This window comes from Danio rerio, chromosome 25, assembly GCF_052040795.2.
Source record: "Danio rerio strain M-AB ecotype USA chromosome 25, GRCz13ab, whole genome shotgun sequence".
NCBI classification, from domain to species: domain Eukaryota; kingdom Metazoa; phylum Chordata; class Actinopteri; order Cypriniformes; family Danionidae; genus Danio; species Danio rerio.
The window spans coordinates 1,062,501-1,078,113 of NC_141045.1; the positions used below are offsets into that span (position 1 = coordinate 1,062,501).

At 43.8% G+C, this 15,613-nt stretch overlaps 2 protein-coding genes across 3 annotated transcripts in view; one reads left to right on the top strand and one right to left on the bottom strand.

Annotated features, from left to right (window-relative positions):
• Positions 1–15,613, top strand: part of tmem117 (transmembrane protein 117) — a 100,171-nt gene that overhangs the window by 83,378 nt on the left and 1,180 nt on the right. For both annotated transcript variants that reach the window (XM_087310616.2, XM_087310617.2), the window contains exon 17: positions 1,716–1,839. The gene's annotated coding sequence lies outside the window, so the exon portion shown is untranslated. The remainder of the gene's footprint in view (positions 1–1,715; positions 1,840–15,613) is intronic.
• The window catches only part of nell2a (neural EGFL like 2a), a 134,496-nt gene that overhangs the window by 15,073 nt on the left and 103,810 nt on the right, over positions 1–15,613 (bottom strand). Inside the window, 1 exon segment of the mRNA NM_001080075.3 lies at positions 14,711–14,806. Within this exon segment, the coding sequence (NP_001073544.2) occupies positions 14,711–14,806 (96 nt within the window).

Here is a 15,613-nt window from a genome sequence, read left to right on the forward strand (position 1 = left end):
CCCAGTGACACCTTAGCAACCTCCTATTGTCACTTTAGCAACAATCAACCACCTAGTGACACCCTAGCAACCTCCTATTGTCACTTTAGCAACAATCAACCACCTAGTGACACCTTAGCAACCTCCTATTGTCACTTTAGCAACCACCATCCACCCAGTGACACCTTAGCAACCTCCTATTGTCACTTTAGCAACAATCAACCACCTAGTGACACCCTAGCAACCTCCTATTGTCACTTTAGCAACAATCAACCACCTAGTGACACCTTAGCAACCTCCTATTGTCACTTTAGCAACCACCATCCACCCAGTGACACCTTAGCAACCTCCTATTGTCACTTTAGCAACAATCAACCACCTAGTGACACCCTAGCAACCTCCTATTGTCACTTTAGCAACAATCAACCACCTAGTGACACCCTAGCAACCTCCTAGTAGCACTTTAGTAACCAACCACCCAGTGCCAACTACCAAATAAAAAATGACACCTTTGCAATCTCCAAGTGGCACTTTAGCAACCACCAAGCAACCTGTTAGTTGCATCTTAGCAACAAGCAACAAACCAATGACACTATAGCAACCCCCAAATGGCACCTTAGCAACAACCACACACACACACACACACAGTGGCACCTTGGGAACCTCACAGTTAAACCCTTACAATTGCACATTAGCAACCTCCCAGGGGCAGCTTAGCAACCTCCCATTGATACCTTAGCAACCCCAAACACACAGCAGCACAACATGTTTGACTGATGACTTTAATTATGTTTCAACAAGCAAAAATAAGTGCATGAACTCAGTTGGAGCTGTAAGATAAAATAGTCTTATATTCAAGATACAATCTTCCTAAAGCAGGCGCATTATAAAGTGCTGAACATAATGTGTCCTATTTTAATGATATTTATGTGTGTTTTAACTGGAGAAAGACGATTGTAAACTCATTAAGACATGATTTATTGCAGTGTAGCGTCTCTACTCTAAACTTCCTTTGTAAACAACCAATGCAAATTGATCTAGTTGGTTAACTGGAGCTCAATTGAGCCGAGTCAGATGATGAATTCAGTTAAAAATTCACAGTAGACTCCATTGTGCAGCGCAGAGAAAAAGAGAAAGACGCCTCCATTTCATCCGACTTTCATTCTGGCCTTGATGCTCGTCTGTGTTGTTTAATTAAAACAGCGAGGGTACAAACCCCCGACACACACACACACACACACATCACTTGATCACACGCTGTAGAGACACAATGAGACGCCGCAAAGTGTGTTAGAAATGCTGAAACCTCTATAGCTCCTCTGCAACGCTTCAATGCTTTCTCACATATTTCTACAGAGTGTATTGTTGCCATAGATATTGCAGATTCAGGCGGAGTTCAATGATCTAAACCTGTCAATCACACTTCAGTAATAGGCGAGAGGTCGTGTACCTCACTCCTGCAGGAACACTTTCAACACCCATACATAGCTGATTATGCAATAAAGTTAATATTTTAATCTGTCTTTAATTAGTTTGCTGAAAAGTATAACTTAGACATCTAATGATGTGTATTAAATATAATTGGCTCTATGTAAGGTGACACTGGCTGATTGGTGGTTGCTAAGGTGACATACACTACTAATCCACTGCACCTTTTGCTGTATGTACTGTATTTATCACTTGATAGTTTTTTAAGATTATTATTGAGTCATTCACTGCTTATTCTCTCTTTGCAGAATCAGTGTTCATTTATAAACACAAGAAGTCCTTCAGATATTCTGGAGCTCAACACTGTCCCAAACCACCAACTTAAACTACACTGACCAGCACCACGAACCAGTAACCAGACTCATGCTGCAGGTAAGTTACTGTTGATGTTAGTGCTGATGTCTTATAGAATTATTTTCAAATCTAAATAGACGTTGGCAAAAGTTTTTGTGTAATGTCAAACATAGAGTGTCGCCTTAGCAACCCCCAACCTGTTAGTAACACATTTGCAACCTCCAATGTTTTAGTGACACCTTAGCAACCATCATCTTTTAATGATGCCTTAGCAACCACCAAGATGTTAGTGACACCTTAGCAACCACCAACCTGTTAGTAACACATTTGCAACCTCCAATGTTTTAGTGACACCTTAGCAACCATTATCATTTAATGATACATTAGCAACCACCAACCTGTTAGTGACACATTAGCAACCATCATTTTTTAATGAAACCTTGGCAACCACCAATCTGTCCATGAAACTGTAGCAACCCTTAACCACTAGTGACTAATAATAATTGGTCGACTAAATAAACAATAGATAGTTAATGACACCTTAGCAACCACTAACCATTTCATAACACCTTTGCAACCCATAACTGGTTAGTGTTTCCTTAGCAACCATCAACCTGTTAATGACACATTTGCAACCTCCAATCTTTTAGTGACACCTTAGCAACCATCATCTTTTAATGATACCGTAGCAACCACCAACCTGTTAGTGGCACCTTAGCAACCACCAACCTGTTAGTGACATTTTAGCAACCACCATTTTTTAATGAGACCTTAGCAACCACCAACCTGTTAGTGACACCGTAGCAACCATCATTTTTTATGAGACCTTGGCAAGCACCAACCTGTTAGTGAAACTTTAGCAACTCCCAACCATGAAACTGTAGCAACCCCTAACCACTAATGACCAATAATTATTGGTTAACTAAATAACCAATAAATAGTTAGTGACACCTTAGCAACCACTAACCATTTCATAACACCTTAGCAACCCATAACTGGTTAGTGTTGCCTTAGCAACCACCAACTTGTTAGTGACACATTTGCAACCTCCAATCTTTTAGTGACACCTTAGCAACCATCATCTTTTTATGATACCTTAGCAACCACCAACCTGTTAGTGACACCTTAGCAACCACCAACCTGTTAGTGAGACCTTAGCAACTATCATTTTTAACGAGACCGTGGCAACCACCGACATGTTAGTGACACCCTAGCAACCACCAACCTGTTAGTGACACCTTAGCAACCATTAACCACCTAGTGACACCTTAGCAACCATCAACCTGTTAGTGACACATTTGCAACCACCAACCTGTTAGTGACACCTTAGTAACCACTAACTACCTAGTAACACCTTAGCAACCATCAATCTGTCCATTAAACTGTAGCAACCCTTAACCACTAGTGACCAATAATAGTTGGTTAACTAAATAAACAATAAATAGTTAGTGACACCTTAGCAACCATCATCTTTTTATGATACCTTAGCAACCACCAACCTGTTAGTGACACCTTAGCAACCACCAACCTGTTAGTGACACCTTAGCAACCATAATTTTTAACGAGACCGTGGCAACCACCGACATGTTAGTGACACCCTAGCAACCACCAACCTGTTAGTGACACCTTAGCAACCATTAACCACCTAGTGACACCTTAGCAACCATCAACCTGTTAGTGACACATTTGCAACCACCAACCTGTTAGTGACACCTTAGTAACCACTAACTACCTAGTGACACCTTAGCAACCATCAATCTGTCCATTAAACTGTAGCAACCCTTAACCACTAGTGACCAATAATAGTTGGTTAACTAAATAAACAATAAATAGTTAGTGACACCTTAGCAACCCATAACATGGTTAGTGTCGCCTTAGCAACCACCAACCTGTTAGTGACACATTTGCAAACTCCATCCTTTTCGTGACACCTTAGCAACCATCATTTTTTAATGAGACCTTGGCAACCACCAACCTGTCAGTGACACCTTAGCAACCACCAAACTGTCCATGAAACTGTAGCAGCCCCTAACCACTAATGATTTCAAAGCCCTTTAGCAACCCATAACTGGTTAGTGTCGCCTTAGCAACCATCAACATGTTAGTGACACCTTAACAACTATCATCTTTTAATGATAGCTTAGCAACCATCAACCTATTAATCACACCTTAGCAACCACTAACCACCTAGTGACACCTTAGCAACTCCCAAGCTGTCCATGACACTGTAACAACTACTACGTAGTGACTTCTAAATAACCATTAAATTGTTAATGACTCTTAGCAACCACTAATCAGTTACTGTGCTTAGCAACCACTAACTGATAGATGTGTGGTGTGTGTGATTTGTTTGTGATTGTGTGTGTTGTGAATAATGCATGCAGCGTGTTTATTGTGTGATTTGTTTGTCATTTTGTGTACACACGTGTATGTTGTGTGTGTGTTGTGAATAATGCATTTAACACCCTTCTGAAGTGTGCATTTATACTTTATTGGCTGCAGTGTGAATAATGCACACACTTCACCGTGCTCATATAATGTGTGTGTTGCGTGTGTGTGTGAATAATGCATGCAGCGCGTTGTATAATCTAATCGCATGCGTTTGCGCTTGTGTGAATAATGCATCCTCTGCAGCATCTATAGGGACGTGATGACATCATCGAGGCGCAGCGACGCTTAGGGTGCATGCTAATCACACGTGCTTTCTGTTTTGCATATTCTGTGAGTATTGGCTCACAGGGTGACCCGTATCGCGCCCGACTCGCTTTCTGCTCTGCGAGTTTGTCAGATGCTCCTGAGAGGATTCATAAAAGCAGGAGAAAAGGACAAGAGAGCGGGAGAGTGAAAGCATTTTCATGTTCAGTCGTGTCCCAGAGCCCCGAACACGCGCACACACACACTCACACACACACACACACACACACACACACGCACACACACACACACACGCACACACACACACACACAGTTTCATTTCAGAGTGTGTGTGATTCTCTTTGAGCGCTCCTGAGTTGCTCTCGTGGCTCTGGAGGAACATATAAAAGCATTCGGCTTGTTTCTCTGGGTTTCTGAAGACTCCAGTGTCCCGGTTATCTGAGGAAAGCCTGCTGTGTGATATAAAACGGACTAGTACACGGCTCTCTAGAATACTTCATTCTTATTGGTCAATCAATTATTCCCTGATAACAACCGACTAAACATTACACAGACTCTCACTAGCAACCGCTAACCTGTTATTAAAACTTTAGCAATCGATAACCATTTAATTACACCTTAGCAACCACTAACCAATTACTGAGACCTTAGCAACCACTAACCAATTACTGAGACCTTAGCAACCACTAACCAATTACTGAGACCTTAGCAACCACTAACCAATTACTGAGACCTTAGCAACCACTAACCAATTACTGAGACCTTAGCAACCACTAACCAATTAGTGACAGCTTAACAATCATTAACCAGTTAGCGACACCTTGGCAACCACCCAGTGACACCTTAGCAACCACTTACCAATTAGTGACATTTTATTATTAGTATCGATAAACCAGTTAGTGACACCTTGGCAACCACTAAGCAGTTAACAACACCTTAGCAATCACTAACCAACTAGTGATATTTTAATAATCAATAAATGGTTAGTGACATCTTAGCAACTACTAACGGTTTAATGACACCTTAGCAACCACTAACAAGTCAGTGACTCCTTAGCAATCACTCTTTAGTGAAGCGTTCATAACCTATAACAATTTAATGATGCCTTAGCTACCACCAGCCAGTTAGTAATAACCTAGCAACCCCTAACCAATTAGTCACAGATTAATATTTGCCAATACATCTTGGCAACCACCCGATAACACCTTAGCAACCACTATCAATTTAATAACAGTGACACTTTAGCAATAACTAACCAATTAGTGAATTCTTAAAATTGATACATGGTTAGTGACACCTTAGCAACCACTATTTAATGACACCTTAGCAACCGCTAACCTGTAAGTTAAAATGTTTCAGTGACATTTTAATAACCACTAAGCTGACAACCTCTAAAGACGACATCTGAACCAACCAGTGACACCTTAGCAACAACTAACAGTTTAGTAACATATTTTCAACCAATATCCTTTTAGTGAAATTTGAGCAACCAATAACCATTTAATGAATCCTTAGCAACCACTAACCAATTGGTAATAGGTAACAGATCGACACCTTGACACCTTAGCAACCACCAATGATTTTGTAACACTTTAGCAACCACTAAGCAGTTAATAACACCTTAGCAATCACCAACCAGCTAGTGACATCTTAACCATCAATAAAGGGTTGGTAACATCTTAGCAATTACTAAAGATTTAATGACACCCTAGCAACCACTAACCAGTTAATCACACCTTAGTAACCATCCAGTGACACCTTAGCATCTACAAACCGGTTTGTCACACCTTAGCAACCACTAACCGTTTAGTAAAAAGCAAGCAATAACCAGTTAATGACTCCCTAGCAACCACTAAACAATTGGTAACAGTTTAGTAACAATAAACCAGTTATTGACACCTTGGCAACCACCCGGTGACACCTTAGCAACCACTAACCAGTTAGTTACACCTTAGCAATCACCAACCAAATAGTGACATCATAATAATCAATAAATGGTTAGTGATATCTTAGCAACTAATAACAATTTATTGACACCTTAGCAACCACTAAACAGTTAGTGACACCTTAGCAAACACTATCCAGTTAATCACACCTTAGTAACCATCCAGTGACACCTTAGCAATATCCAGACAACCAGTGCTTAAAAAATCATTTAGTTTTTTATATACATTTATATATATACAATATACATTTTTTATATAACATTTCTATAATTAGCAGTGAAATACGCAGGATAATGTACACCCAGCCGGTTGTTATCGTAGAGTAAAGCACTTATGTCTTGTATGTGAACTGATGAGCTTGACGGGATTCAGTTTGTAAAAACAACTCCTATATATATATATATATATATACATGATCCCTTGCCTATATAGTTTAGTGATTGAATGATTATATGACAGAGGCTTGTAGTTCATTTGAAATATAGAAACACTTCAGACAGAAACTAGCCACTAATAATCATTTTTCTGACTATTTATTAGCCGATTTGTAAGATTTGATTGACAGCATCACACTCATTAGCAGATCATCGTTCTAGATTCAAACATAATTGTAATCATTTTTGATAAAACAGAACCTGCTATCTTGAGTGAAGCTGTTTCTCCAGGAAATCTACACTGATTTAACAATGTTTATATGTTTGCACTGGAACAGTACAGAAATACCGTGTAAGTAATTATCATTTTTGTGAGGTTTAATTCGCACGGGTTAACTAGAGTTGAGTTGTTGTTGATGTTCATGTTGATTTCTTCTTTATTTGCACCTTGGCTTTCTGAAAGAGCCGTTTCTTCATCTTTTGTGTTTGCTAATTGTTTTCTCGTTCTCGACTCGCTTTGATGATTCTGTTTATTGCTGTTTGTTTATGCTGTGCTGTTTTCCTCAAAGCTGACACAAGTGAACATCTTTATAGACTCAAACCCGCTGGCTTACGCTGCAGATGAATTCGGTCTAACTTTTTAAAGAAATACTTTAATGCGTCAGGGACTCATTAATTATAAAGTAACCATAAGACACAGTTATGATGTTACAATAGATTTCAAACACATTCTGTTCTTTTGAACACTCGTTCATCAAAGACTCCTGAAAAGGCACGCTTTCAGACAAATATATTAATAATCACAGAAATAAAAAGAAATGCTTCTTGATGTGCTGAATGCTAGAAATCCTGCTTTAAAGCAGAGCCACTAATGACACTACTATTTAATGACGAAAAACAGCTATTGCAATAATATTGTTAAACATGAATAACATGCAGCATTTAAAAGCAAAAGAGAAATTTCCAAATACAAAAATTAAAAACTAAATTAGAAGCACCAAACATTAAAGTATAAACCATGACTTTCCACTGATGTAAAGCACTTGGAATCCCTATCTTGTTAGTCACACCTTAACAACCAATCACCTAGTGACACCTTAGCAGCCACTTACCAGTTAGTCACACCTTAACAACCACTAACTGAATAGTTACACCTTAGCAACCACTAACCAGTTAGTCACACCTTAGCAACCACTAACTGAATAGTTACACCTTAGCAACCACTAACCGGTTAGTCAAACATTAACAACCGCCCAATAACGCCTTAGCAACCACTAACCGGTTAGTCACATCTAAGCAACTGCACAGTGACACTGTAGTCACCCACCGAGTGACACCCTAGCAAACACTAATCAATAAGTGACATCTTAGCAGCCACTAACCTGTTTGTGAAACTTCATTCATTCATTCATTCAGTTTCTTTTCGGCTTAGTCCCTTTATTAATCAGGGGCACCACAGTGGAATGAACCAACAACTATTACAGCACAAGTCTTTTACGCAGCAGATGCTTTCCAGCTGCAACCCATCTCTGTGAAACATCCACACACACTCATACATGACAATATAGCCTACCCAATTCCCCTGAACAGCATGTGTTTGGACTGTGGGGTAAACCGGAGCACCCGGAGGAAACCCACACCAACACAAGAACATGCAAACTCCACACAGAAACACCAACTCACCCAGCCGAGACTCGAACCAGCGACCTTCTTGCTGTGAGGCAACAGCACTACCTACTGCGCCACTGCGTCACCTTTTTCATGAATCCTAAGGTGTGCGTGACCTTAGCAACCACTAACCAGTTAGTCACACCTCAGCAACCACTAGCTGGTTAGTGACACCTTAGCAACCACCAGCTGGTTAGTCACACCTTAGCAACCACCCATAGACACCTTAGCAACCACTAACCAGTTAGTGAAACTTTAGCAACTAATAACCATTTAGTGGCACCTTACAACCACTAACCAGTCAGTGACATATTAATCACCAATCACCTTAGCAACCATTAACCAATTAGTGACGAAGAAAGTTATTTTTTTAGTAAGTTTTGCTAATGTCTTCATAAATCCACTGTATGTGTGTGTTTGTGTGTGTGCCCATGTTTGTGCATGTGTGTTTTTGTGTGCAAGTGTGTATGTGTATTGTGTATTTGCGTGCGTGCGTGCGTGCGTGTGTTTGTGTGTGTGTGTGTGTGTGTGTGTGTGTGTGTGTGTGTGTGTGTGTGTGTGTGTGTGTGTGTGTGTGTGTGATGTGGAGAGTGGCTCCAGCATCTGGGATTAACAACAGCGGCTGGTTTATTGTGCGTCTCTGTGCTTTGATTAGTTGGTTTGACTGCGGCGCTCCGGGCTTCAGAATCAGCCTGTTCTCCAGACGCCACACACAAAATTACAGCCACAACTGCTGTTCAATCTGTGCACACAATAGAGCAGAGCTGACCATCACCGAGGACCGCCTCATTCAGCAGAGCAGAGCAGAGCAGCAGATCCTTACAGCACAGTCTGGAGGAATACAGTTCATCTGTCTGTCTGTCTGTCTGTCTGTCTATTCACCCATTAATTTTCATTCATCTGTCGTCCATCAATTATTTTGTCAGTCCATCCATCCAAAAATCCATTTTATCTGTCCATCCGTTCATAGTTTCATCCATAGTTTGTCTATCCATCAATTCATCCATCCATACATCAATTAACATCGTTTCATCCAGCAACACATCCATGCATCCATCCACCCACACATTCATCTATCCATCCATCCATCCATCCACCCACTAATACATCCATTCATTCACTCACTCATCCACCAACACATCCATCCATTTATCTATTCAACTCATCCATTTACCCACACATCCATCCATCTATCTAACAACACATCCATCAATCCACTCACAAATCCATCCATCCATCCACCAGTACATCCATCCATCTATCCACACATTCATCTATCTATCCACCAACGCATCCATCCATCCACACATCCATCCATCCATCTATCCATCCACCAACGCATCCATCCATCCACACATCCATCCCTCCCTCCCATCCATCTATCCATCCACCAACGCATCTATCCATTCATCCAGACATCCATCTATTCATCCACCAGTACATCCATCCATCTATCCACACATCCATCTATCCATCCACCAACGCATCCATCCATCCACACATCCATCCATCCATCTATCCATCCACCAACACATCAATCCATCCACACATCCATCCCTCCCTCCATCCATCCACCAACGCATCCATCCATTCATCCAGACATCCATCTATTCATCCACCAGTACATCCATCCATCTATCCACACATCCAACTATCTATCCACCAACGCATCCATCCATCCACACATCCATCTATCCATCCACCAACGCATCTATCCATCCACCAATGCATCCATCCATCCACACATCCATCCATCCATCCATCCATCCATCCATCCATCTATCCACACATCCATCTATCTATCTATTTATCCACCCACGCATCCATCCATCCATCCAGACATCCATCCCTCCATCCATCTATCCATCCACCAACGCATCCATCTATTCATCCAGACATCCATCTATTCATCCACCAGTACATCCATCCATCTATCCACACATCCATCTATCTATCCACCAACGCATCCATCCATCCACACATCCATCCATCCATCTATCCACACATCCATCTATCTATCCACCCACGCATCCATCCATCCACACATCCATCCATCCATCTATCCATCCACCAACGCATCCATCCATCCACACATCCATCCATCCATCTATCCATCCACCAACGCATCTGTTCATCCATCCACCAACACATCTGTTCATCCATCCACCAACACATAAATGCATTCATCCATCCATCCATCCATCCACTCATCCACCCATCTTGGCTCCTCTAGTGAACAGTTTCAGTCTTTGCTCGTTCGTGTTTGCATTGATATTCAGAGCGCAGTTCTGGCTTCAGCTGTGTAGGGAAACTTTTTAATGAGAGATGTATTTTTGCAGCACTGTTTCTGTTGCAGTACTGAAAGCACTCCAGGCCGTATGAAATTGTGAATATCGATCCGCTGTTGTGGTTTCACGGCTAAAGATTTCTGGCCAATATAACACGACCTCTTCTTGTTTTGATTTGATGAAACAGTTTAGCACATGAACTCAGCGAGACCTCTCGCTCCGGGTCTCAAACATTCTGATGCTCTGTCTGCGCAGGAAAATTGTTAAATGCGATTCCAGCATCGATGTGTGCGGAAAAAACACACAAACTCATCCGCTTCATTCCCTCCTGTATGCTCCGGGAGAGAAAAGTCCGAAAGAAAAGCCATTTGATATTAATCAAAGGCCAGAGCCGGGGCATCTCGTAAAGAAGCCCTTTATATGGGATCGATGGCTGGGACGTGCGCTGGGTGTCTCATTGCATTGGGTTCTCGCTTCATCTCCGCCGTGAAACGGTCCAGAAACAGCAAACATCTGCTGGAAATGCTCACAAGGGACGAACGCATCAGAACTCAGCGCTAATCTACGACACAAGAGAAACCCACTGCGCTTCAGTCTCACGCTTCATTAAAACACACATAATCCATCTCCATCCCGCTCCAAATTACAGCAACAGAAGCTGGCCATTGTACCCAGGGGAACGATGATAACAGAACGGGAAATAACCGCAAACAAGAGGTGTGCGAGAGCCAGGAGAAACAGCACTGAGAGTGTTTCAAGAGATGGAGTTTCCCTTCAGCCCGCTCAGTGAGCCAAACAGCATGAGGCAGGAATGAAGACAAACGAGCATGTGCAGAGCAGACACAATCACATTATGAAGAAGAAAGAGTCACACGCACAGAGCAAGATGTGCCCAGACTGAATGAAGAAGAACTGCTTAATAAATACTAAAAGAAGTTATTTGTTTGGATGACATCAGGAAGCACGCCATAATCTAACAATAAACCACGATACTTCCATTTGTTTATATATCTATCTGCTCAAAATTACTAATGATTTACTTTGGGGGCGACAGACTCTGGACAGTTACTGTGTGTTTACTTATTTTGAGTGTAGCCCTGGGCGGCACGTTGGCTCAGTGGTTAGCACTGTGGCGTCACAGCACAAAGGTTGCTGGGTCAGTTGGTGTTTCTGTGTGGAGTTTGCATGTTCTCCCCGTGTTAGTGTGGGTTTCTTCGGGTGCTCCAGTTTCCCCCATAGTGCGGCAGTTCCCAACAAGGATGCCTCCACAAGCTTCGTTGGGGGCCGGCGCGTCCATAGAGGTGACATAGGGTGGCAGAATAGAGAGGGCGGCATTCATGACACTACCCTCACCTCTCGCGCCCTCAGTTATATCCGCGTCTAGGGCAGCAGAATAGATAGGGCGGCGTCCGCGACACTACCCTCACCAACCGCGCCCTCAGTTATATCCACGTCTAGGGCAGCAGAATAGAGAGGGCGGCGTCCGCGATGCTACCCTCACCACCCGCGCCCTCAGTTATATCCGCGTCTAGAGAGGCAGAATAGAGAGGGCGGAGTCCGCGACACTACCCTCACCACCCGCACCCTCAGTTATATCCGCGTCTAGATCGGCAGAATAGAGAGGGCGGCGTCCGCGACACAACCCTCACCACCCGCGCCCTCAGTTATATCCGCGTCTAGAGCGGCAGAATAGAGAGGGCGGAGTCCGCGACACTACCCTCACCACCCGCACCCTCTGTTATATCCGCGTCTAGGGCAGCAGAATAGAGAGGGCGGCGTCCGCGATGCTACCCTCACCACCCGTGCCCTCAGTTATATCCGCGTCTAGGGCAGCAGAATGGAGAGGGCGGCGTCCGCGATGCTACCCTCACCACCCGTGCCCTCAGTTATATCCGCGTCTAGGGCAGCAGAATAGAGAGGGCGGAGTCCGCGATGCTACCCTCACCACCCGTGCCCTCAGTTATATCCGCGTCTAGGGCAGCAGAATAGAGAGGGCGGCGTCCGCAACACTACCCTCACCACCCGCACCCTCTGTTATATCCGCGTCTAGAGCGGCAGAATAGAGAGAGCGGCGTCTGCGACACTACCCTCACCACCCGCGCCCTCAGTTATATCCGCGTCTAGAGCGGCAGAATAGAGAGAGCGGCGTCTGCGACACTACCCTCACCACCCGCACCCTCTGTTATATCCGCGTCTAGAGCGGCAGAATAGAGAGGGCGGCGTCCGCGACACTACCCTCACCACCCGTGCCCTCAGTTATATCCGCCTCTAGAGCGGCAGAATAGAGAGGGCGGCTTCTGCAACAGCTCCCTCGCCCCCATCACTTTAGGGTTGTGGGCGGCGTAACCGTTCTTTGCCTAGAGCGGCAGTTAAGCTTGCTCCGGTCCTGAGGTCGTGTCATTTTTTTTTTTACATTTTTTTTTAGCAGTGAACAGTTAGGAGAACGATTATGTTGCCTTAGTTTCATCCCCTGGCTGACCAAAAAATAGGCAATTTGTAATTCTTCAGACAGAGTCTCTCTGATTTGCAAGTGAGGAAGCTCCAAACATTTCAGGTCACAGCGCTATACTGGAAACACGAAGTACCAAGATAGTTACCTGTGGTGTAAAGTAACAAATTAAATATACTTAATTTACTGTAACAGAGTACTTAGTAATTTACTAAGTAGTTTTATAAATGTACTTTCCCTTAAGTACATGTTTAGTGCAGTATCGCTACTTTTACTCCACTACTTTTCTTCAACCTCCAGTCACTACTGTATTGCCTCTAGTCTATGGTGATTAGAAAAATCAGTCCTGTGATTCCCGTCCAATCAAATCACACATAAAAGGTAAATCACCTCATAATGAACTACCTCAAGACGATTTATAATTGCAGCAAAATGTTTGAAAGTAGGGTTGGGCTGATAGACGATGGCAAATAGACAACACAATGCTGAGCCGGCATCGCCAATCCGCCGCCCTGCCCCCGTCGCAAACCCACTTGCAAAAAATACACACTCAGGCCCCATTTACACTCATACAACTTAGTATTAAAATGGCATTTTAGAGCAGAGCCACACACACAGACACACAACGTCATGCGCTCCTCTGAGCTCCAGCCGGAGAGCAGTGAACCAAGTCAGATAGTTAATCAAGGATGTACCGCCGGATCGCGTCTCACTATAGTTCTTAAACGTGATATTCAGACATCCCAAGTCTCCCTGAAGTTCCGGAAGTCTCTATGCATTTGCGAGACTCATAAAGCCCGCAAACAAGTGATAATCTCCTGGAAATTGCGCGTCTCCCTCCCGGTCCTTAAATAAGTCGTGCTCCCGTCTCACCCTCTGATCCCTTCTCACTCTTCAGACATCTCGCGCACATTCTATCACATTACATGTCGTACGATGCCAAATTGGTCGTCATCGCCCAATCATTAAAAGTGTCCAAGAAGATGTCCAAAATCTTTACACACATTGACCCAGAGACTGTTTAGATCAGGGGTGCCCAAACTCAGTCCTGGAGGGTTGGTGTCCTGCTTAGTTTAGCTCCAACTTCCTTCAACAGACCAGTCTGGAAGTTTCTAGTATACCTAGAAAGAGTCGTGGGGACGTTGCACTTTGTTTGGAAATGAAAATCATGTTGACGTCAGAACCTAAAGTCAGGCCGACGTCAATGTCCAACATCCAACCTGAAATCAACCAAATATCAACGTCTAATGATGGTACAGCTTGACGATGCCACTACGGCGTCTATCAGATGTTGGATTTTGGTTGCCATACCTGATGAATGAATGTCAGTATCTGACGTCAATATGACGCTGGTTTAAGATGTTGGATTTTGGTCAGTTTCTAACACAACCTAAAATCAACCAAATATCAACGTCATTTGACATTGTTATTGGACATCAAAATAATGTTGTCCCTGGATGCTGGCTAGGCATTGAATTTTAGTCCCCTGACATCACGACCTAAATCTAACCTAATATTAACGTCGTATGACATTAGATGGACATATACCTGCTGGCCAATGACTCTTACCCGTCTCGCAGTTCTGCCCGCTGAAGCCCTGGACACACACACACACGTTTGGGGATGCGCAGGAGCCACCGTTCAGACAGCGGCCATCACAGAGCGCTGCGGGTCACAAAGAGCACCTGGGGTCAAAGGTCATGTGATGCGTCGATATTTTGGGTTAGGTGGTGTCAGATGTTAAGCTGGTCACGTGACAGGATCAGGGGAGTCATGAAAGGTCAGGTGATCGAGTCAATAATCAGATGATAGGGTCTGGGGTCAGGTGGATCATGTGATGGGGTCAGGTGGGTCATGTGATGGGGTCAGGTGGATCATGTGATGGGGTCAGGTGGATCATGTGATGGGGTCAGGTGAATCATGTGATGGGGTCAGGTGGGTCATGTGATAGGGTCTGGGATCAGTTGGCTCATGTGATGGGGTCAGGTGGGTCACGTGATGGGGTCAGGTGGATCATGTGATGAGGTCAGGTGGGTTATGTAATTGGGTCTGGGGTCAGTTGGGTAATGTTATGGGGTCAGGTGGATCATGTGATGAGGTCAGGTGGGTTCTGTAATTAGGTCTGGGGTCAGTTGGGTCATGTGATGGGGTCAGGTGGATCATGTAATGGAATCAGGTGGGTCATGTGATAGGATCTGGAGTCAGTTGGGTCATGTGATGAGGTCAGGTGGGTCACATGATGGGGTCTGGGGTCAGGTGGATCATGTGATGAGGTCAGGTGGGTCACGTGATGGGGTCTGGGGTCAGGTGGATCATGTGATGAGGTCAGGTGGGTCATGTGATGGGGTCTGGGGTCAGGTGGATCATGTGATGAGGTCAGGTGGGTTATGTAATTGGGTCTGGGGTCAGTTGAGTTATGTGATGGGGTCAGGTGGTTCACGTGATGGGGTCTGGGGTCAGGGAGATCGTGAT